The sequence below is a fragment of the Cricetulus griseus genome, chromosome 7, assembly GCF_003668045.3.
Source record: "Cricetulus griseus strain 17A/GY chromosome 7, alternate assembly CriGri-PICRH-1.0, whole genome shotgun sequence".
Taxonomy (NCBI): domain Eukaryota; kingdom Metazoa; phylum Chordata; class Mammalia; order Rodentia; family Cricetidae; genus Cricetulus; species Cricetulus griseus.
In genome coordinates, this window is record NC_048600.1 from 38,114,095 (window position 1) to 38,137,993 (window position 23,899).

A 23,899-nucleotide genomic window follows, 5' to 3' on the forward strand; every position below is an offset into this window, starting at 1 on the left:
GAGGCTACCCAGGGACCATGTGGAGAACCAGAGATGCAGACAGGCTGCCTGTCATATAGGTCCTGTGGCTCAGAAGGACAACAGTGAAGCCACCTGACTTGGAGGGTAGGGGAGGAGTAGCAGGTTGATGATAGGGTAATGACAGACCAGGGTGGGGTGGCTTTACCAAGAGATGGGAATTGATGTATGGAACCAAGATGGGAATTTTGATGAGTTGGTGATCCTCCCAGTGGTTGGGGGAATAAGTAGCCTATCAAGCCTGTTCAGGGAGAGGACAAACAAGATGAAGTGACTACAATAAACCAGCCTGGGTTTCTCCAAGCTGACTGGTGTGCTGTGGTAGGTGTACCTAGCCTGGGAAGAGGAAACGATTATGTGCTGCATGTGCGTAGACTGTGCTGAGGAACGAACATATTTGAATTTGCTCCTCAGTGCCTGTCTTCCCACCCAGACACGGTTGGGGATACCTTCTAGGGTCACACATCGCCCCTACACAGGAACTAAAGCAAACGTTTTGGTAAACTTCCTCTTAGCCCAGGCTTTCTGGAGGCTTCCTAAAAGTTAGTGACCTTGAGTTCTCAACAGGCAGCTCATGCAGAAGTGAACCTTTCTGAGCAGCCCTAGGATGCGTAGGTGCAGCCTCTGCTTCTTGTGATGCTGTCTACCCAACTCCTGCTTTCCTGAGTTCTTTGCAATCCCTACTTGGTAGGTCTGCCCACTTAACAGATGAGAAACTGAGGTCAGGGCTTGCCTTGAGCTACATCTGTCTAGCAGAACTAGTCCTTCATCCTGGGCAGCCACTCATCATACTGCAGGCCCTGCTCCACCAGCAAAGCCATACATGTGTGACTTAGCCACTATCGTTTTTTTACAGCCAGGTGATGCCTGGAGAGCAGAGGCCCTTTATTAGGTGGGAAGACTGAATGATGACTGTGTGTGTGTGTGTGTGTGTGTGTGTGAGGGGGGTGACAGCCACTGTAGGAACTGACAAGGCCTGAAGTCCACCTGGCAGCTTTGGGTCCCCACCTGAGGGCAGCACGGGACCTGCAGGCAAAACACAGCCTCTGGCCAGCTGGGACCTACAGCAGCCAGGACAGCTAGGGCTCCAGTGTCACTAGAGTAGAGCAGAAGAGGTTTTCAGGACCCAAGGTGGAGCTCTCTGAAGAACCCATCTGACACCCAGGATTAAAGTGACCAGAACAAGAGGCAAGGAAGGTGCAGTCCCTTTAATGTGTTTCCCTGGGCAAGTGATCACAGCACTGCCGTAAAATCCAAGAACGTTTGCCTCTGGGTGGAGATCCTGGCACTGTCCTGTGGGGGTGGACAGAGGTGAAGGGGTCAGTAGCAGATGCCAGTGTGGGTAGCCAAGGGCAGGGCTGTGGGAATACATGGTGGCTGGAGGCAGGAAAGGGTAGCAGCAGCAGTTCCCAACAAGGAGCTGGGCTGCAGAACCGTTTACTAGGCACTGGAAAGTGGCCTGGGGACTTTCTTAGAAGGCACTCCCTGAGGTTTTGGACGAGGCCTGTGCACTCTCCAGGAAGAGGCTGAAGGAGTGGCAGCTCCTATGTGGTCATCTGGCTATTACCTGGGTCAGGTAGCTTGGAGGGAAGGACTGCAGACAGGGCTTTGCTTTGCTGGGTCCTCTATCCCCCCTCCTGCTGGTGACAAGGCAGCAGTCCTGCTGTAAAATGTAGTAAATAGAGCCAGCCAGGCCAGTAGAGGTGCAAACTAGGATCAGTTGTCACTTGGCCAGCTATCTGTCAGGCAGGCCAAGCTGTGGTCTCTGGCTCATAGACAGGAAGCTGGCTTGAAAACAGAAACATCAGCCCTTTGGTAGAACACTGGCCTTAGTTCATGCCCCAGCCTCCACCGCAGACTGGGAATATATCACAGAAGCCTTCAGTTTCGTCCCAGGTGGGCAACTGTGCATAGCTTATGTTTTTTCATCATCAGGTCCCCCTTTTGATGGTGAGATGGGTGTGCACACTGACAACCATCAGGTCTCCCTGCACACTGACAATTGTCAAGTCTCTGTGAAACCTTGGCAGGTGTATTGGTGCATGTAACCTGCATCTGTAAGGCACAGGCATAAGATGGAGCTCAAAGTCAGGCTGGCCCAGGGCTACACAGTGAGACCATGGCTCCAAATAAAGCCTCCCCCAACCCACCACTGCCAGAAAACGGTCCACAAAGGGGAAGGGGCCCAGGCATACTGTTTTTTTTTTTTTTTTTGTATCATCATATGGGGACATTTCAAAGACCAGCCATGGATCCTGTCAGCCAGTTCTTAGACCATAGGCTGAAGGAAGGGAATGGTGGAATACTTCTGTTTCTGAGGTACTTAAATCAATGGAGAGCCTCATCCATACTAGGCCAAGTGTTCTTTGGGTAATGCCCCCAACCCCAGAGCCACCATTCTGTTTGAGACAGGGTCTCATTCTGTACCTCTGGCTGTCTTCTGACTGGTTGGCAATGCTCCTGCCTCAGCTTCCTGAGTACAGATTCCAGACATGATCCACCACATCCAGCCACAGCCATTTCTGATTAAGTTCTTTCTTTTCCCTTGGGGCTGCCGGTGGTGCTAGATGGAGGTGGAGGCATGGCCTGTTGGCATGCCCAGTGAGGTGACCGCTAGTCCCTGTGTGTTTGGACCCATGAGAACAACCTGGCTGGAGGCTAGGGACATATACACATGAGGAGGGACTCCGGCTCTGGCCCTAAGTGACCCCGGACCCTGAGGGACCTTTCAGTCTTGTTGGCCAGGCCCATTCCTCTGGTGTTAATGGAAGAGCTCCTCACAGATCCTGCGTGTGTCCTCGGGTGCTGTCACCGTGTAGCCCACAGTTCTGGGGTCTGTGAAGATCTCATGGTCATTGCCACCCTGCAAAGACACAACAGAAGCAGTAGGCTACGGTTTGTCCTGGTCCCTGGCTGTTGCAACCCTGATGTTCCTAGCTTAGGGAGGTTTCTTCAGTTAATTTTCCCTTAGTTTCCAAGAAAGGAATGACATTTTTGTCACACTGAGCAGGAGTTTAACCTTCTCATGAACCGAAATCGAACTCAGAAAAGGTAATTATGCTCATGAAAGGCATCAGATGCCTTTGTGAGGATCTGGCTATGGCTTGTTTTTCTAGTGAAAAAGTACAGCAAATGACAATCACAGCTATCAGTTTGTCTTTGTGCCCAAATGTCTCTCGAAAGTCACAGGAATGTTGGAGGGGCAGGCTGCCTAGAGTGGGGCTGCTCACACCCTGTGAAATTAACATTTCACAGGTAGGTATACATGTTCCTACCTGTAGGTGTGCATGTGTAGGGTACAGGTTGATTGGGTATCTTTCTCAGTTGCTCTCCATCTCATTTGAGACAGAATATTCACTGAACCTGGACTTCAGTGATTTGGCTGGACCATTTGGCCAGGGAGTGCTAGGATCCATTTGTCTCTGCCTCCCAGTGCTGGGATCATAAGCATACACCACTATGCCTGGCTTTTTATACAAGTTCTGGGTATCTGAAAAGGTTTCTCACTTGTGTGGCAAATATGTGACTATGAGCTGTCAGCTTTGAGTTTAATTATCACCATCATTTTGAGGAAGTTAGGCTATATAGCTACATCATCATTACCATCATCACCATTTTGAGGAAGTTAGGCTACATAGCTCAGGCTGGCCTTAAATTCAAGATCCCTGGCTTTGGCCTCCTTTGGCTGGGATTACAGGCACAGGCCACCATCCCTGACTTTAATGAAATTTAAATGCCCCTCCAGTGACTACCTGACAGCAGATGGGAAGAAAGGTGGCAGGGTAGGGCTACAAAATAGCAGTCTGAGAGAGTCCTGCAGCAGGCAGAGATGGAGGGGTTGGCCCAGAAGTCACAAACATAATGGGACTCTTATAAGGATAGGATCTCTCTGGAGAGTGGACCACAGGTACTTGGGAGCTGCTTCTGCTATTCCAGGAACAGCAAACTTTCCAGGCAGAACCACCCCAAAGACTGTGTCTGAGCATTCCTCCTGAGGACCAGTTTACTCCCCCACCTGACAGAACTGAACATGATGGATCACACCTTCCTTCCTTTTGCAGACCTCCTCCTCTCCCCATCTGTCCTTTAAGCCTAAATTCACATCAGTTGCCTAGAGGTGGACTTTTGCCATAAAACTGGTTACAAATGGCTGGGAGTGGGGGAATGGGGGCAGAGAGAACAATTAGGAGACTCCTGACAGAAGCCACTACCTTAGAAGACAAACTCCAGAAGCAAAAGGCTTAGACTGGTCCTATGCCAGCTGCTACATTCGTCACTGACCCACATAGCAGTCTCCATGGTCCTGCTTTGTTGAGACAGGAAGCGAGTGGCACCTGTGAACTCTGATGGTGAGCTGTTTGAGGAACTCTACCCTACATAATGTCAGGTGTGGAAATTCAAAACTGGGCCACCTCTAATCCCAGCACTTGGGAGGCAGAGGCAGGTAGATCATCATGAATTAAAGGCCATCCTGGTCTACAGAGTGAGACCCCGTGTCAAAAACAAAGCCCAGCATGTACAGAGCATGGAACAGTGGGTCTGAGGTCATCAGAAGCAGAACCAGGCCTGAGCTGTCAGCAGAGGCTGCCCCCTAGAATCAGGTGGGGCTGGGAACTAGAGAGTACAAAGGCTAGATATGCATATATTCCTGATCCTGCTAGGACAGGGCTCAGCCACCCCAAGCTCCCAGAATAAAAACTTCCAAAGAAGGATGGATATCCCTGGAAATGGGCAGCCCTATCCCCAAGGCATCTGGACGTAAACCTGCTAATATTTAAATCCTTAAAAGGCCCATGGTCTGAGGATGGAAAGGGAGGCTGGGACTGATGAGTACTGGTGACCCTCTGTGTGCAGACAATGCCAATACTCTCTGCAGCCTATGGGCCTCCTTTCAGAAGAAAGGTCCAGAGCTGCTGCATGGACAGTCACCCACAGCACAGCTGATTCTCTGTACACTTCAGTCCACACTCCCATTGTATCGACTCCATGATAAATTTCATTACCCATTTTTAGGTGAGGTGAGTATAGAGGTGAAAGGGACTGCTTTCAAATAGAGGAGCACTGCCTGGAGGTCAGGGAATCTGACAATGAAAACAACAGCAAACCCTCCAAAACCCAAAAACAAATATGGTCTGCCCACCCCAGATGAGGTGGCGATGGTGGCACACGCCTTTAATCCCAGCATTCAGGAGGCAGAGGCAGGAGGATCTCTGCGTTTGAGGCCAGCCTGATCTACAGAGAGTTCCAGGACAGCCAGGGCAACATACAGAAATCCTATCTCAAAAAAAAAAAAGCAACCAACCAATCAAAATAAAAGGCCTGCGGGAGGCAGTCCCAGGCCTAGAGTCCTGAGGTTTTGAGTGTATACCTAAGGTGAGTCCCAGTTCTCCCCATCTAGAATTAGTATGTGGGGTGCAATATGGGCTGGGTTGAAGGCCCTAGAGTGAAGGTCAGATCTGTGGATGGCTTGAAACTTGACCACTGTACCGCTTCTCTAGCCAGTGGAGCAGGAGACAGCTATGGGCCAGCCTTGGCATGACTATGAGACACAGATTCTGTGACCCCAAGAAGTCAAGTGCATACCAGAGGTCAAAGCTGTGTCTCCCTGAACAGAAGAACCACAGCCCAGATAGTAGGCAGGGATGTTTACACCCTGAAGAACTAGTCTCAAGACTAGTAGGTTATGTACTCTGGTGTTCAGGGAGGCAGGCAGGGACCCAGGAAATGCCTGAAGCTAGTCTGAGAACCTCGTACCTGGTTAAAACTCCAGTTAGTTCAGGACTATGGAGAGAATGGATTCATCCAGGTTTCCCCTTGGTAAAGGACTCCCAAAAGAACTGGGCGGAGAGAAAAACACACATTGGATGCTATCACTGGCCCTTGAGGGCATGACTCAGTCCGGGATGACAAAGGCCAAGCTCTCATCCAAAGCATGGCTGAGGACAGTAAGATGTGAGTTCAGAAGGTGCCAGTGGCTAGGTAACCCCTCTCTTGGATTTTCTGCAGGCCCTGACTCCTCAATCTCAGTCACAACTAAACCTTTCTGCAGCACTCTTACAAAGCTGGAGGTTGAGTTGGGCTGTGAGCAGGCTCTGCAAAAAAGATGCATGCCCTGGGGCTGGAGAGGGCTTAGCAGTTAAGAACACTGGATTCTCTTCTCAGGGACCCAGGTTTGACTCCCAGCATCCACATGGTGGCTCACAGCTGCCTGTGAAACCAGTTGCAGGGGACCTGACACCCTCTTCAGACACACAAGTGGTACAGATTCAACATGCTGGACATAAGAGTGAACCTGCTGTCTGTACCCAACCCCCCACCTGTAGCCTGCAAAGGCCCCCATTCAGTGAGTGGTGCAACATTTCAACCTCCTGAAATCTGGGGAGACCCATCTGCCTTGAAAATCAGCTCAGGGTGGTCAAGAGGGGGGATGGTGGTAAGCCAGCCAGACCCGAAATGGCCCCACCACTTGCCACAGCAGTGAGACTCACAAGCCTGTCTCTGGGAACCTCAATGGGGATGAAGTTCCCCTTCTAAAGGAGCCATATGAAGATGAAAGAAGGCCCTGGGAGGTCTCAGGGCCTGACTAACGAAAGGGAGTCTAGGATTACATTTTTAAAAATACATATTGGTGTTTTGCCTGCATGTTGAATCTTTTCAGACTGCTTTATGCACTTATGAACTGATATGGAGAAAGACTACTTTTCCATCATTAGCAAAAACCACAGTACAATATTCTACTGTTGTGTTCTTTGCTAACAAAAAAACTCCACAGATGGGTGCATCACAGAGGGGATTAACTTCCATAGTGAATGGATGGCACCTTAAGTGCCAGTCCAGTGTCCAGCCCCACATCCTAGCTTGCTCACATGGACTCACAGCTAAGTTACTCAGAACAGGAACACACAGGCAAACACATAGGTGGCTAATGTTCCTTGCTGTCAGAATGCCTGTAAATGCCTTCAGAGTGCTGTCTGTCCACAAGAAGCCTGTGAGGTGCAGCCCTCTGGCCTAAGTGACTAGGAATTTGTCTGGTACCCCTGGAGAGCCACTGAAATCAGGGATGTGACTTTATTTAAGCTGGGTCAGCTGACCTTTGGGAACACTGGACTTGGGAGCTAAGGAACCTTTAGGGAAGGGCAGAATCTTTTTCATTTTGCTCTCAGAGGCCACCTATGTGTCACAGCAGATCCTGATGGCAGAGGCTGTGCTGCTGCATCGGGGAATCTACTGGGCAATTCTGTCCCTTTGGGCAGGAAGTAGCTTTTCACTGACAAAGCTCAGCCAGAAAACAGCAAAACCACGATAGAAAAGCTTCCTGGGTTTTTTTTGGTGTGGGGGATGAGGAATTTGAAACAGGGTCCCATTACGTAACTCAGGTTGACCTTGAACAAGTAATCCTCCTGCCTCTGCCTCTCAGTTGTTGGGATTATAGAAATATTCCACCATACCTGTTTTCATTTAAAATAATAAACAAGAAAATGTAAATGATGCATGGTAATGCAAGAGTTAAACAGAGCTGCAAGCTCTCTGGCTTTCAACAGCCACATTCTATTCTGCAAAGTCACAGCAAGGCTTCTGGATGGTGCTCCCATACCACACAGGGTCGGGTGGGGGTCATTACCACAGAGAAGTCTGTTATGGGAACATTCTGGAGGATGGCTGTGCTGTGTTATTTTAACCTCAGGATAAAGTTGCTTTGCTTCAGACATGGCTGGCTTGGAGCAATGTCACAGCTGCCTTGGAGTAGCACTATTACCAGGTCAGAGTTTTCTGCTGTCGTGAAAAACTCCAGGTATTTAAGCAGGTGCAGACATCATCTGGAGGCTGATCCCCCAGCAACTCATGACGTCCAATTCAGATAACCAGTCCCCCAAAGAAACAAACCCACACAGCTGTCCTACCTGATAAGACCTAAACAACCAGGGCACTGTGACACTGAAAGACCGTCTGCCGCTTGGAACGCCTCTGCAGTCTCTCTACTGTCTTGCCTGCAACATGCCTAATAAACTCTGCTTCTGCCCTCTCCTTGGTGAATTTACTCATGGCTCATGTATCACTAGCCTAGTATGCTGTCCTGGCCCAGCACATAGTAGTGGGCCTTAATAGATCTCTTCCCCTTCTGTAAGAAATGGGACCTAGGATGCTGGAAGTGCAGCTCAATAGAGTGTTTGCTTGCCTGACATGCACAGAATCCTGAGTGTGATCCCTAGCATTGTATAAACTGGCTGTGCTGGTGCATGTCTGGAGCCTCAGCATTTAGGAGTTGGAAGCAGGAGGATCAAGAGTTGAAGGTCATCTTTGGCTACATTGGGAGTTTGAGGCCAGCTTGGGCAGGACACCTGTCTCAAAAACAATGAAACAAACAAAAAGAAATGGCACCAACCCAGGACGGTGACACAGGCCTGTAACCCAGCTACTTGGAGGCTAAGGCAGGATGATTAACTTAATAAATCCCTTCCTCAAAATAAAAAGAAAAGGGTTAGGCATGTAGCTTAATGGTAGAGTTCTTGCCTAGCATAAGCGAGGTCCTGAGTTTAACTTCTAATACTGAAAAGGGGTGAGGGGACACCAAGTTAGACAAAGGAAGCATCCAGATCTAGAGCATAACTTCATTAGCTTAATTTTAAAGAAGATTCAAGACTTTCAAGGTCTATATTCAAAGTGTTTTGTGTGAAATCAACAAAGGGATTTGGTCATAAACCAGCATTAAGAAGGCTAAGGAACCAAAATAAATAAATAAAATCCCAAATGGGGAGTGGTGGCACATGCCTTTAGTCCCAGCACTTGGGAGACAGAGCAGGAGGATCTCTGAGTCCAAGACCAGCCTGGTCTACAAAGTGAGTTCCAGACAGCCAGGAATACACGGAAAAAACCTGTCTAAAAGAAAAAAAAAAAAAAAAGAAAGAAAAAAAGAAACAGCCAGAAATGGTGGCTCACACCTGTAATCCCAGCACTAGAAGCTGAGGCAGGTGGATTACCATGAGTTAGAAGCCAGCTTTGGCCATTGAGAGAAAAAAAAAACCACAGAAACAAAAAGATAAACTAAGCCTAGTGCCTGTACTGCTTCCACTTGAGGACACGGCATCAGTTTGTCCTCACTGGAGACAGTCTATGGTACTACAATGTGCTCTCATCTAAAAAGCAGGCCTCTTCCCAGGGCCAGATTTAATTCTTTTGGATCTATACTCAGCAGTGTGGTTCCTGAGTCATATGAGGTTCTATTTTTAGCTTTTTTTTTTTTTTTTCTTTTTAAACAGTAGTCCATATTGGCTGCACCATCTACTGTTTTGAGGTAAAGGGTCATTCATTTCTACCTTCTTTTGTGTGTGTCTATTAGTAATGGCCAGTCTAGTAAGGAGGAAGGTGGCTCTCACTGTGACCTGAACTTGCAGTCCACGATCTATGATTACAGATGCCAACCCCCACATGCCCAGGAGTCCACTGTGTATCTTCTTTGGTGCAATGTACCTTCAAACATGTTAACTCAGTTTTTTTTTTTTTTAGTTATTTTCTATGTATGGGTGTTTTGCTTGCAGGTGCATTTGTGCACCAATGTGTGCCTAGTACCCACAGAGGCCAGAAGAACAGGGCATCAGAGTCCCATGGAATTGGAGATATATGGTTGTGAGCCACCATGTGGGTGCTGGAAATTGAATCTGTGTCCTCTGGAAAAGCAGCCAGTGTGTTCTTAGGCACTAAGCCATCTTCTTCGGTCCATTAAATCAGGTTCTTACTTTGCTGCTGAACTGCAGTAATGTCTGATATATTTTGGATAGACAGACATATGGTTTGTGAATATTCCCTCACATTTCATAGGCTGCCTTTTTTTGGGGTTTGTTTTGTTTTTTGAGACAGGGTCTCTATGTATCCCTGGCTGGCCTGGAACTTACTATGTAGACCAGGTTTGCCTTGAGCAAACCGATCCACCTGCCTCTACCTCCCAAGTACTGGGTTGCAAGTGTGTGCCACCACCCCCCAGCCACAGGGTGCCTTTTCCTGTTGTGGTTTCCTTGCTGTGCAGCAGCAGTGTTTTTGTCTGGTCCAGGCCTGTTTGTTTACTTGGCTTCCTGTGCCCGTGCTTTCAGGTCAGCCTAAGACAGTGTCCAGAAGCTGTTTCCTGTGTCTTCTAGGAGGTTTGCAATGTCAGGGTCACAGATAAATATCCAAACACAGTGAAGCCATGGTCCATTGTTCACAGAGGCACTGTGGCTGAGATGGGATTCAGTCTCCCAGTGGATGGATATGATGAACAGCATACCCATACAGTACCACCTTAACAAAGAAAATGCTGCTTTTCTTTTCTTTCTGTGTAAAAGCCCTGGCTGGCTGTCCTGGAACTCACAGAGATCCACCTGCCTCTGCCTTCTGAGTGCTGGGAGGTGTGTGCTACCACTGCCTGGCAATAAAGGAAATTCTTATTGCTGTTTGTAAGGATGAACCCGGAAGATGTTACACTGAGTGAAATAATCCACTGTCACCAGGGACCCTGCTGGAGATCTTGACAGAGGGACCAGAACTCCATAGCTACAGAATTCAGAATAGGTTCAGAATGGTCACTGTGCCTGAACCAGGATCCCTACAACAGGTGACATAGGAAGCATACAGGCATAATAAAGAGACTCAAGCCTAAGCATAGGCAATGAGCAGCTGGTACTGAGGCTGCTCTTAGGACTTGGCTGGTGGCAGTAAGCAATCATCCAGGGAGAACCTCACAATGTTTCCAAAGTGTCTCTGGAGAAATGGCTTCATTGTGCCCCTCTCCAACACTGGCCTCTTCCTGTGTGACACCCTAGGCAGATCCTCACTCCAATTATCCCTGACCAACTCTGAGTATCAATTCTCTATCTTCTCATATTTGTAAGCCTAGAATGCAATTTATAATGAACATGGTAGCAGGCGTAGAACAGAATAATAAAGCAATAACGGTGAAGGTTTTGTTTGTTTTTTGTTTGTTTTTTTTTCTACACAGAGTCTCATTGTGGCTGGACTTGAACTCATAGAGATCTGCCTACTTCTGTTTCTGAAGTGCTAGCATTGAAATACAGAGGGTTTGATGACAAGTGATCTTAGTGGCACTTGGAGTGGGCAATACTTCATTCAAGAGGCAGACTGAAAACCATCTACAGTCTTTGCTTCCACTGGGGCAGGGCCTCAAAGCTTTGAGAGGGAGGCTAAAAGGGCCAGCAGGTAGAGTGTAAGATAGCAAAAAAGCCTGCTGTAGTTTTCCCTGTCCAAGCTCAAACTGCAGACTTTCCTACTTACCGGCATAGTCTTGTCTCCAAAGAAATAGATGGTTTTGTAACCATCATGCTCTAGGTGTTTCAGGCAATACCGCTTGTCCCATCCATCAGGAAAGACGTCAAAGCTGATTTGGCCGCCTGCAGGATGGGGAGGGGACACACCAAGATGGTGAATGGTTACAAATGAAGATAAGGAGGGCTGGGGTATGTGGCTCAATTGTTAGAGGGCTTGCCTAGCAGGCCTGGGGCTGGGGTGGTGTTGGGGGGGGTGGAGGGAGGGGGGGTCACCTTTTGGAAAATAATGCAGCTTATTTAATGCTGCTTATGGACAGGCTGTTTGCTGTTTTTCCCAGAATTATTTCACCTGGGTCTAAGCGATCATCTCTCTTAATGCTTCTTCAAGGAAGAAACAAAGTTTAAATGCAGCAGGCTTATATAAAAACAAAGTAAGGCTTTCCTTATCACAGTGGGCCTGTCTGGCAATTTAACATACCCTGAGTTAGGCATGTAAGTGCATTCTTGTTATCCTAGCATTCAGGAAGCTGAGACAGGATGATTATGGTGAGTTCAGAGGTCAATCTGGGCTTCATGTGAATTCCAGGCAAGCCTGGGCTACAGAATGAAACCTTTCAAAAAAACCTAGCTAAGCCAAACCACTATCGGAAAATGCCAGAAGCAGGCTGTATGAGCTCATCCTACTGGCAGTAGGTTCATTATAGGAAAGACAGCTTACTATTCCTTCCTTCCTTCATTCATTCATATGGGTGTTTTGCCTGCATGTATGTCTGGGTACCATATGCATGCCTGGTTCCTGAGGAAGTTCTGTCAGAAATCCCAGGACTAGAGTTACAGATCATTTTGAGCGGTCACATTGATGCTATGAATTGAACACGTGTTTTCTAGAAAAGCAGCCACTGTTCTTAACTGCTGAGTTGGCTCTCTAGTTTTCATAGCAGCGAAAAACCAACCAACCAAACAAAAACTCCAAAACATTTTCAAAGCTATTAGAAAGGCATTCACTTAACAGTTCAGAAATAATTTAAAATCTGCCTGATTGTGTCTGACACATGGTTCCTTTGCAAGGCCAATTTCCCTACAACCTGCAAATGTGTTAAAGCTAGCAAAGCTGGAGGACTTTAAGTCAAGACTGGTAGTGTTGCCAGGAGAAATGAACATGTTTGGAGCATTTAATGGGTAAGGATACATGAGTCGGCTCAGTGGGTAAAGGTGATTGCTGCCATGTCTGATGACCTGAGTTCAATCCCCTGGGACTTATGTGGTAGGAGAGAACCAACTCCTCACAACTGTCCTCTGACCTGTACACATGTGCTGTGGCCTGTGTGCCCTGATAAACCAAACATATAATAAAACTTAATAAGTACATGCCACCAAGTGATGAGGCAGGAGTCAGGCTGCAGGCAGAACTCTACGAGACACTACTGACTCAATGGCAGTCAGCACAGGCTTTGTATGCCTCAACTCTTTGTTGCTTTCTGAGCCTGATTCTTGCTCTGTAAAAACCATCTACTAATTTCTGTGGTTCCTTGATGGTGACACACTGCAGGATTTCAAGAAATCTTAGTCTCCTTCATCTGAGAGGCTCACAGTTCACCTCTCCTAGAGCTCAACAAGTCTTCTCTTCCATTTAAAGATGTGAAGCTTTTACTGTTCACACAGCAAGTCTGTGTAAGAGAGAAGAGTAGGCAGAGAAAGTCCTGCTGGGTACAGAGGTAGAACCAGACCCAACAGCATGGAACCACTTCCTGGTTTGGGGGTATCCTGCTGTGGCTGCTTATCTGCAGTCTATAGGCTTTGTGTGTAACTGTGGAAGAAGAGCAGAATGTTGAAAATCTATGTCAGGATTAACATGTTGCTTAATTGGGCAATGGTGGCATACACCTTTAACCCCAGTACTTGGGAGGCAGAGGCAGGTGGATCTCTGAGTTTGAGGCCAGCCTGGTTTATAGCGCAAGTTCAAGACAGACAAACTTACACAGAGAAACCCTGTCTGGGGTGGGGTGGGGCATGTTGTGGCTGGAGAGATGGCTCAGGAGTTAAAAGCATTGGCTACTCTTGTAGAGGTTTGGGTCTCATCACCCACATGGTTCACACTGTCTGTAGCTCCAGTTCCAGGGGATCCCACATCTTCTTCTGGCTTCCTTGGACACTGCTCACACATACATACAGGCAAAACACTCACACATATAAATAAAATCTTGAGGGGGGAGGGAAGAAGAGAGAGGAGAGAGAAAAGGAAAGAGAGAGAGAAAAGAGAGACAGAGAAAGAGAGAGAGAGAGAAGAGAGAGTTAATTAACAAGTAAAAGAAGCCAGTTTGCAGAGGAAGACTGGAAGCTTTCTTAACTTGCATCACCTTATAAACAGAGCACAATCAAAATAAAGCCCACAGTATACAAAAAGAGGGAGGGGGGGACTATAAAAGACCATCCACTCTCTGGCTGGATGCTTTTGGAGCTCCTCAGCTCACCAGTCACGTCCACTCTTGGAGGGTACTTTGCCCTTTCTTCATAGCCTCTCCATTTCTACTACATCTAACTTCTTTTTTTTTTTTTTTTTTTGGTTTTATCGAGACCAGGTTTCCCTGTGGCTTTGGAGGCTGTCCTGGAACTAGCTCTTGTAGACCAGCCTGGACTCGAACTCACAGAGATCTGCTTGCCTCTGCCTCCCGAGTGCTGGGATTAAAGGCGTGCGCCACCACTGCCCAGCATATATCTAACTTCTAAAGCGCAACTTTCCCTCCATCATTTCTCCTGGTGGCCACTGGTATTTTACATAATTTATACTCTTTTTCTCTTAAACTAATACTGTTATCTTTAGGATCCCTCCTGAGTCTGTTTCTAAGTTTTGTTCGTTTGTTTTTGATACAGGGTTACTCCGTGTAGCTTTGGAGCCTGTCCTGTTCTGTAGACCGGGCTGGCCTCAAACTCACAGAGATCCGCGTGCCTCTGCCTCTCCCTAGTGCTGGGATTAAAGGCGTGCGCCACCACTGCCTGGCTCTAAGTTATTTTCTTACTGAGAGTAAGAACTCTATAAGGGAAACTTGGTTTCCCCAATAACAACCGTCCTATCCAGCACTGAATAATTCAGCGGCCCACCACATGCTCTAGGTACAGAGGGACCAAAGCTCCGATACACACCATACCTATGGAGAATGTGAGGCCTTTCCCTGCAAACTCCTTCTTCAGGTCTGCCACGAATTTTTGTCGTATATTTTCTTTCTGAGAGAATCAAAAAGATACTAATTGTGCATTGCATCACAGTGTTGAAGAACTGGCTGTTGCTCAAGTATGTCTGAGAACTCACTTTATCAAGTTCATAGAACTCAATTCGTTCTTCTTGGCTGCAGCTTCTTCCAATAGGGGACACATTCAACATGCCATTTCGGAATTCAATGAAAGTTCCCCTGGGGAGGAAAAGCCACAAATTAAAAAATACCTTATTTACTTGGGCAACATTACATTCTAGACAGCAGGAGTATGTGACCCAGGTTTCTCATGGAAGCTTTGAACCACACACTTTACGATAGACTCAAAATGGGGCAAATCCAGATGAAGCTGGATAGACTTAGCATAGAAAAGGAATGGAATCATCATTCACAATTTTTTTCTTTATGTGTGTGTATGTAGGTGTGCATGTGAATGTGTGTGAATGCACAAGTGGTGGCCAGAGGGCCACAGTGGGGGTCTTCATTGATTCCACCTTGTAGTTTTGAGATAGGGTCTCTCACTGAGTCTGGCGCTTACCAATTCAACCACAATGCCTCATCAGCAGGCCGCAGGGATCTACCCTGTTCTACCTCCTCAGCACTGGGACTGTAAGCAAGCACTACCAGAGGCAGCTGTTTTGAGCATGCTGGGGAGCAAACTCAGGTACTCAGGCTTGAGCAGAGAGAACTCTACTGGCTGACCTACCTTCCCAGCCCTATTTCTTTTTTGAAAAAAGCAAACAGAGATGTAGTAAGTAAACAAAACTAAAAACTCCCAAGAGGGGGAAGAATCCCAAGGGAGGAATACCCCACACCCCACTTTTTGAGACAGGGTCTTATGTAGTCCGGCTGTCCTTGAATTCACCATGTAGCTGATGATACATGACCTAGAGCGTCTGGTCCTCCAGCCTCCATCTCACAAGTTTTGGGATTACAGGCTTGAGGCGCCATATCTCACTAGTCATAATATTTTACATTGACTATTTGATAAAATGTTTTTGATATACTGCTTTAAACAGGGCATGTTATTAAAACAATTACCCTGTGGCTCACTGTTTCTATTGCAACTGATTAGGAGCATCTCATAGCAATAAAGAGCTGGGAACGGATTCCAGCATAAGGGCACTTGCTCCTGCAGGAGTCTCACATCTGTTTCTGAGGCATCTGTTTGGCTAGTCAGCTCTTGAACAGCTGATGTCTGATTAAGGGAGGACACAGGTTCTGAGACTGTGTAGTTCATGGGGACTCACTAATGACTCAGAAAACTATTTATTCAGAGGCAGACTGCTCACTCAGGCTTAAATTAATGTGATCACAGAAAATGAAGCAGACCAAAGGTTGTTTCAGTGATTCCAGTGAAGATGGCTAAAAACTTTAAATCATGTTTTTGTTTTAGACTCAGAATACATACATTTGTTTTGTTTTTCGAGATAGGGTTTCTCTGTGTAACAGCATCCTGGCTGTCCTGGAACTCACTTTGTAGACCAGTCTGGCCTTGAACTTGCAGAGATCCACCTGCCTCTGCCTCCCAAGTGCTGGGATTAAAGATTGGCACCACCATGCCCAACCTAAAAAAGTTTTTTTTTTTTTTTTAATTTATTTTGTGAGGGATAGGTTGGATAGGCACGTGTGTAGGTCAGAGGACAACTTGTGGGAGTCAGGTCTTTTCTTTCTTTCCACCATATGGGTCCAGGTCATGAGGTACCCTGCTCTATCACTCTGCTTTAGTTTCTAGAGACAGTCTCTCCCCATGAGCCTGGCCAGATGATGGGGCAGCAGTCCCAATGGTCCTGTCTGTCCTCTACAGAGCTCAGATTATAGGTGTACATGTGATCACAGTTGAATTCTAATGTGAGGTCTGAGGATGTGAACTTGGCCCTTCATGTTTGCATAGCAAGCACTCTTCCTCACTGAGCCTACAACCCTCTAACCCCTGTAGTGTGGATTTTTAAGCACTGCAGGCCAAACCTATTTGATTTTATGTGACATTTACCTTGGAGGCCTCCTTACACTTTCAGATTGTGGGCTTCTGATGCTTTTATAAGATTATGTGTACGTGTGTGTGTGTGTCTGTGTGTGTGTGTGTGTGATATATGTGCCCCGTGAGGCATATGTATATATAATTATGCGTGCAAGTTGTATACTGTTCTCGCTTGACACTGTTGTCAGTCAGCACTGTTCTCCGGCTTATCTTCTGAAACAGTCTTTCCTTGAAGCCAGACCTCACTGCCTGACTAGACTCCCAGGATACTTTGTCTCCATTCCCTCATGGCTAGAGTTTCAGATGCTATGACCATACTCAGTTTTTATGAGTGCTAGGGATCTGAACTTTGGCCCCCATGCTGGTGTGACAGGTACTTTAGCTATAGCAATTTCCTGAGACCTTTTTTTTTTTTTTTTTTTTTTTTTTTTTTTTTTTTTAAGATAAGGTCTCACTCTGTAGCCCAGGTGGACCAGGAACCTCACTATGAAGTCTAAAATACACAGCAGTGACTCATCATACCTGCTCCTACACCATTTTGTTTAAAACAGGGTCTTACTGTGTAGTTCTAGTTGTCCTAGAATTCACTCTGTAGACCATTCTGGCCTCCAACTCAGAGATCACCTGCCTCTGCCCCCAAGTGCTGGGATTAAAAGTGTGCGCCACAATACCTGGCCTGTCTCCCCGACCCTTTTTTGAAAACAGTCTAGTTATACTCTCAGGTTGGCCCTGAACTTGTGACCCTTCTGCCTCAGCCTCTCTAGCACTGGGATTATAGACAGATGCTATTTCACAGGATTCTCTCTCATGACACCACTGAGCCTGCAAAGGTTTCAGTGTTTGGATAGCACTCCCTCATAGGGGTAGCCATCTTTTTTACAACCATTTTCATGTGGTTGGCTATACAGACTTCTTCTAAGTAGTTGTACTAAGTGCTGGGTTCTGGCTATAAGCATGAATCCACCCCAAGAGCCCACTGCTTCATATTTTAGAAGCGCCTCCTTTGTTCAGAGTGAACCCACCTTTTCTTAGGGAGTTTAATTTTTGCAATGTAGCTCAGACAGTAGTTGATCAGGTCTTGGATCACTGCCTCCCCCAGATGACCTTGAATACTCTATGTAAACAAAGCATGAGTTATTTGATATAATAGAAAGTACTGTCAAAACAGCTTCATTGCAAACCCAGATCTTCCGACAATACTGCCAGAAGCCGGAGGCTGACTCAGCCGGGACAGTGACATATTTTGCTGTCCTTTCACCTTTTTCTCTTTTCTGTTGGTGGAAAACAATTGGCAAAACACAGACACCTCAGTCAGAAGCTTCATTACTCAGGGATTCAGGTTCATTTTCTTTTACACACTTCCCAGAATGGCCAGAGAGCTTACCGCAATTGCTCTTAGTATTAAGTGCAGCTTCTCTTCCACAGCCCCTGGGTGAATGACCTGCTCTAGCTTTGGCTATTGTAATAGAAACACTGGACTCAAGCAGCTTTAAAAGGCCATTATAAAGATGTAATCACTATCTGGAACAAGCAACAGCTGTGTGGAGCAACATTCAAACTTAACAAAGAATACAGTGTGAAGATTCACTCCCTCCCTCCCCCAGCTCCCCAGTGTTCCCGGAGGCATTCAATCATTATCACATGTAATGTTTTGTTCTGTGCCCCCCTTTTCTTTATTGTTTTTATACATTTTGAGACAGTGTCTCATTAAGCTGCCCAGGTTGTTCTTGAATTCACTTTGTAGTCCAGGCAACCCCTGAACTTTTGACCTTCCTGCCCCAGCCGTGCTGGCTTACATATGGCACATCAGTAGTAATACAGAACGGGCTGTATACTTAAGAACTTACCTGCTTACACAAAAGCTTCCCATCTTTGTATGCCACCAAGCCATTCTCTGGAAATACATAATCGTATTTCTCAACCACTACAACCAAAACAAGATAAAACTGATGATGCATTGAATAGAAACTAGCCTTTTTCTTTCTTCCTCAGCACCCACCCCCAAAGACCTCACTAAGCACCCGAGGGCTGTGCCAGCCCAATCAAGAGGCTGGGGATTTAGATGGCAGCTTTAATGCTAAGTCTAAGGGATGACAAATGAGCTGCAGACAGACCCTGACTCCGGCCTGCCAGTGTGGGAGTAAGATGCTGGCCCATCCCTGCTCCCAACCCTGTACTGAACCAGCAAGCAAAAAGGGACAAAGATGGTCACACTCTGCTCTCAGGCTTTCCACATCAGGTTTGCCAGGCTGAATTTGTGTGTATGTATGCATTTGTGTATGTACATGCCATGGTGTGTGTATGTACGTCAGAAGACAATTTGTGAGATTGCTTCTCACCTTCTATGTGGGTTTAGTACTGGACTTGGGTTGACAAGTACCTCCAGTGAACAATCAATCTCCCCAACCCCAAAATGATTTTTTTATAAAGGTTTAAAAAAGCTGTCTTGCTGGGCATTGGTGGCGCACGCCTTTAATCCCAGCACTTGGGAGGCAGAGGTAGGCGATCTCTGTGAGTTCGAGACTATCCTAGTCTACAAGAGCTAGTTCCAGGACAGCCTCCAAAGCCACAGAGAAACCCTGTCTTGAAAAAGCAAAAAAAAAAAAAAAGCTGTCTTGAAAAGATGATTCTTATACTCATTTAGACTTGAAGAGTAGCATATAACCCACAAAAGGTCTGCCTGCCTTTGCTCCCAAAGTGCTGGGACTGAAAGTATGTGTTACTATGTCCACCTGTTTGTTTTTGAGACAGGACCGCATATAGCCCAGGCTGGCCTTGAATTCACTATAGTCCAGCATGACCTCAAATTCTCAGCAAGTCTCCTGAGTGCTTAGATTACAGGTATGCTGACACAAGGTGAGCTCTTAGCTGCCTACTAGTATGAGTGTTTTGACTCATTACATACGTCTTGTATGAAACACCCAGCTCTGCCACAGTGATACAAAACCTCTCAGAGCATGCTGTAAGTACACTTTGGAGGCAGGAATGTCGATCATCCCTGTGGCAGGATTTCCTGAGATGAATGTTGCTGACAGATTTCTGAAGAAAACACCTCTGAGGATGATGAAGTGGAACATGTCCTACAGACTGCAGAGCTGACTGACTATTCCCAGTATCTGATCTGACCAAAGACTTGCACTTTCAGATAAGACATGCTGAGTTCCCAACCATGGGAACTTGACCCCCAGGACACACCAGGCAATGTCTAGAGACAGCCTGGATGTCAAAACTGTGTGCAGGTGCCTGTGTGTACGCACTCTACTGGCATCTAGTGGGGAGAGGCCAGAGATGGCACTAGACATCTTACAGTGAACTATCCTGTCCAGCATGACCTTAGTACTAACATGACTCTGGGACAACAGGGCAGTTTTGTCTATTTTAAACTTATGTTTATTAAAAAAAAAAAAAAAAGCCAGTCAATGGTGGTGCACGCCTATAATCCCAACACTCAGGAAGCAGAGGCAGGTGAATCTCTGTGAGTTTCAGGACAGCCAAGATGGCACAGAAAAACCCTGTCTCAATAAACAAACCAAAAAAATTATTTGATATGTATGAGTATTTTACCTGTATGAATGTATGTGCACCTTATGGGACTGGAATTAAAGACAGTTGTGATCTGTCATGTGTGTCCTGGGAACTTTCATAAAAGCAGCAAGTGCTGTTAACTGCTAAGCCATCTCTCCAACCCCACCTGACATCAAACTTGTGACTCCCGTGTCTCAGCCTCCCAAGTATCTGGCTCACAGAAGAGCACTCCACACTATTTCTCACGGGCCAGCTACCCCAGAAACCCTGGGAAAACAGAGAGGAATAACACATAGTCTGTAAGACAACAAAGACTTTATACCAGAGTGTGCTCCATCAGCAGGGTTGGGATACTTGCTAATATATATGTTCAGGTCTTAGAGACCTGCTGTTCCATCATCTCCAGGAAAGAAACCAGAAGATGCTCCAGCGAGGTGTGGTGGTTGACGCTGTCACTCTAGCACTTAGGAGGAGAAGATGTAGCTTGGGCTACAGAGTGAGACCCTATCACAAAGGCTCTCTAGCTTCCTAGTCCTGTGCTGGAGACCCTGGTGATGTGGATCCTAGTGACTCTCATGATTAGGAAACCCTGGAACACACTCCATCAGGGCTACAGGGACAAGGTACTGAGACCATAAGTATATACAAATCTGAGTGGACAGCATAGCCAGGAGGTGGGGTTTGGGCTGAAGTGAGAGAGAAGTAAGGGACATGTAAAATAGTAGGGAGAGAAAAGGTTCCACAAGTGAAGACAGACATGTACTTCAAGGTGAGTCTGTCTACACCTGAGTGTAGGGTTCTGTCAAAGGATTAAAACAAAGGCCAAATAAGGGCAGAGAAGATGTTTTCCCAGAGAAAGCAGAAAGCATGCTATGTGAGTGATGGTGGTTTGGGACTGCAGGGGACACTTGGCGGCAAGTCTCAGTACCCTCATGAGAAGTTAATCTTGTACTAGAGTGTAATTAGCACTTACCATCATTTCCCAGTTGCTCTTGCACTTTCTCAAAATCTGACCCACCTACCACTCCAATTTTGGTCTTCTGCCTCAATTTTTGTAGAAAGTCATCCATTTCTTTTGTAATTTTCTGTATGTCAGGAAGGAAAATAGGATGATTTGAGTGACAATAACCAGATTGAAACTGCAAACTAATTTAGTTCCTGTTTTTACACAAGCCCAGTGCTTTTACTAAGTGTGTAGAAAAATTACTATTTAGTTATATTTATTCACATTTGTCTACTCACTTATGAATGTTTATGGTGTTCTCTGTCCTGTGCAATGACTTGCTTTTTCTATTTTATGTTGTGGTAACCTTTTATGATAATACATACATCTAGTTTTTCTTTTTTGTTTGTTTTTGTTTGAATATATATGTTTGTATGCCACAAGCATACAGTGCCTGAGGGCAGAGATCACTTGGAACTGGTGTTACAGATGGTTGTGAGTCACTATGTGGATGCTGGGTCCTCTGGAAGAGCAGCCAGTGCTCTTAACCATGACACCATCCCTCCAGCCCAATCTTTTGTTGTTTAAAGGTGTTTCATGTTATATACATATGATTTAATATGTCAGAAGTGGGTATAGTGTCAAGAGCTATAATACCAACACTTGGGAAATGGAGGCAGGAGGATCAGAAATTGAGGGTCAGGTTTGGCTACATAGTTGGATTTCCTAAGACTGTCTTTTAACAGACAAACAAAAACAAAATACAAAATGGTGAAGGAGCATGACTGTGATTTAGAAAGTTACTAAGAGGAAACACAAAGTCATTTTGATTAAATATCAGCTGCTTTTAACCTAAGTGACAGGGATATGGGTTCTCTGTTCACTGTATTTGTCAATGATCTTTCTATGTGAGATTTTTTTTTTTCAGGATGCCAGAGTTGGAATATGATTCATGGAGGCCTGTGTCCTTATTTATTTATTAATTTATTTTTTGAAAACTTTTCTTAAGTCTTACTCTTTAGGGACGGAATGACATTTGATTTGGAAGAAAGCACCCAGGCCAACAAATTTCTACACAAACAGGAAATGTGCAGACCTTTGAAGTTCATGCTAACCAGACTGGATCCATGCAGGTCACATCATATAACAACAACTGCAATAAAAGATAGCCTGTTCTTCCTCTTCCAGACCGCACTGTGATTAGTAACGTCTAAGAATACACATGGATGGAGGCGGGAAGGGCTGATGATAAACAGATCTGCTGCCAAAATATTTGAACTATAGTACCAAGCATATAAAAAAAATTCTCTTTCAAATTACATTTTCTTTTATTGTCACAATTGCTTATGATCACTGCAAGCATATTGTTTCAAATGTCTGCAAGGAAATACACTCTGGGTCACCTGGCTTTTTTGCTATTCTGTATTTCATGTTTATCTATCTTCATTTACTTGGGAAACAGAAGCACTTTCTCAGTAGCATATCTAGTACCCAGAGTGGCCTCCACCCTAGCAGAGTGAAAGGAAATTGGACAACTAACAGTGCCCTGAGGACCAGGATCTTTAACTACAGCTGCTATGAGAGAGAGGCAGTCAGGGCTTCACTGGTTTCGGTTTCCTTACATTTGAATGGTAGAAGCTGGGTGGTGGGGGCATGCACCTTTAATCTTAGCAAAACTGCAAGTTCAACACTGTACAAAGGCTTAGAAATGTAGACTCCTGGCCACTATGTCTCCTGGGCCAACTGAACAAGTTTGTTTCTATAATAATTTTATTTTTATTATGTATGTATACGCATGTACATGTGCCACAATGTACAAGGAGAGGTAAGAAGACAACTTGTGGGAGTTGGTTCTGTCATTCTACCATGTGGGTTCCAGGAATTGAACTCAGGTCCCAAGGCTTAGGGTTTAATGACTCTACCCACTGGGCCATCTAAGCGGCCTCTTAATAAATTTATTAGAACATAGCTACTCAGTTTACATTTGGTCTATGGCTGTTTTTGCACTAAAGTTGAGTAGTTACTACAGGTCATATGTTCTACAAAGACAAAAGCCCTTTACAATATATGATTTCCGCTTCCAGCTCTAGACTACTATTGGCTCTTGTTTTGAGGCAAGTTCCCCAGGTTTGCCTCAAACTCACTATATGGCCCAGGCTCTGAACCCTCAAATCCTCCTGCAGGGATTAAACCCTATGCCACCTGCCCACCTTACTATCGACTTAACTCATAAGTGTGCATTGAGCAATGAAGCTGAGTAAGGGTTCTGGAGAACTTGTGGTTGAATGCCATCACTAGATAATTCAAACTGTGGCTCAGAAAGGCTGATTGTGGTAGAGAAGGGGTTGGGGTGGTGCAAGCGTCTCCTCTTTGAGGCTTGATGTGGGCGCGGCACTGTCACGAATTTCTGTTATCCTCACACACACCCCATGCAACAGGCAATACACCCGTTTAAAGTGGACTGGGGACTCCGAGGAAGTGATTTGCTCAAGGTCAGACATCTGAAAACCTGCCTTTGATATACTAGACGACACAGCCAAAGGTGACAGGGCTGGGAAAGTGGTACAGCAGGTCGGGGGGGCTAAACTGGAGTTACAATCCGGGCCACCAGTCCCCAGGACCCCCAAAGAAATTCAGACCCGAACTTTAAGACTCCGAACTCTTTCCTGTTCGGAAGAGGTCGTTTTTTGCCCCGTCTTCCTGCGCACCCCGCTCAGGACCCACGTCTCCTGGTCCCCGGGCGGTGGTCACCGCGGTCTGGGTTCTGCACGGGCTCCGCTCCACAGCCGCGAGCCTCCCGGGCGCCGCCTACCTGCCGCGGGGCAGTCAGGGTCCCATCCACGTCGAAGAGACAGAGCGCGGCCATGATTCCACTCGGAAGATTTGTTGGCACCCGGAACTCCACCCGGAACTTCCGGGTTCATTCCGAGCCCCGTAGCCCAAGGCACGACGGGAAAACGATGATTCC

At 46.2% G+C, this 23,899-nt stretch overlaps 1 protein-coding gene across 1 annotated transcript; it reads right to left on the reverse strand.

Annotated features, from left to right (window-relative positions):
• Window positions 1–1,211: 1,211 nt before the first annotated feature.
• Window positions 1,212–23,899, reverse strand: Pmm2 (phosphomannomutase 2). The gene is made up of 8 exons (XM_027423921.2): window positions 23,744–23,899; window positions 20,962–21,073; window positions 18,311–18,387; window positions 17,486–17,577; window positions 14,581–14,680; window positions 14,420–14,495; window positions 11,281–11,396; window positions 1,212–2,881 (listed from the first exon to the last, which is right to left on the reverse strand). Exons 1-8 carry the CDS (start codon window positions 23,795–23,797, stop codon window positions 2,780–2,782), a joined length of 729 nt encoding a protein of 242 aa, XP_027279722.1. The 5' UTR covers window positions 23,798–23,899; the 3' UTR covers window positions 1,212–2,779.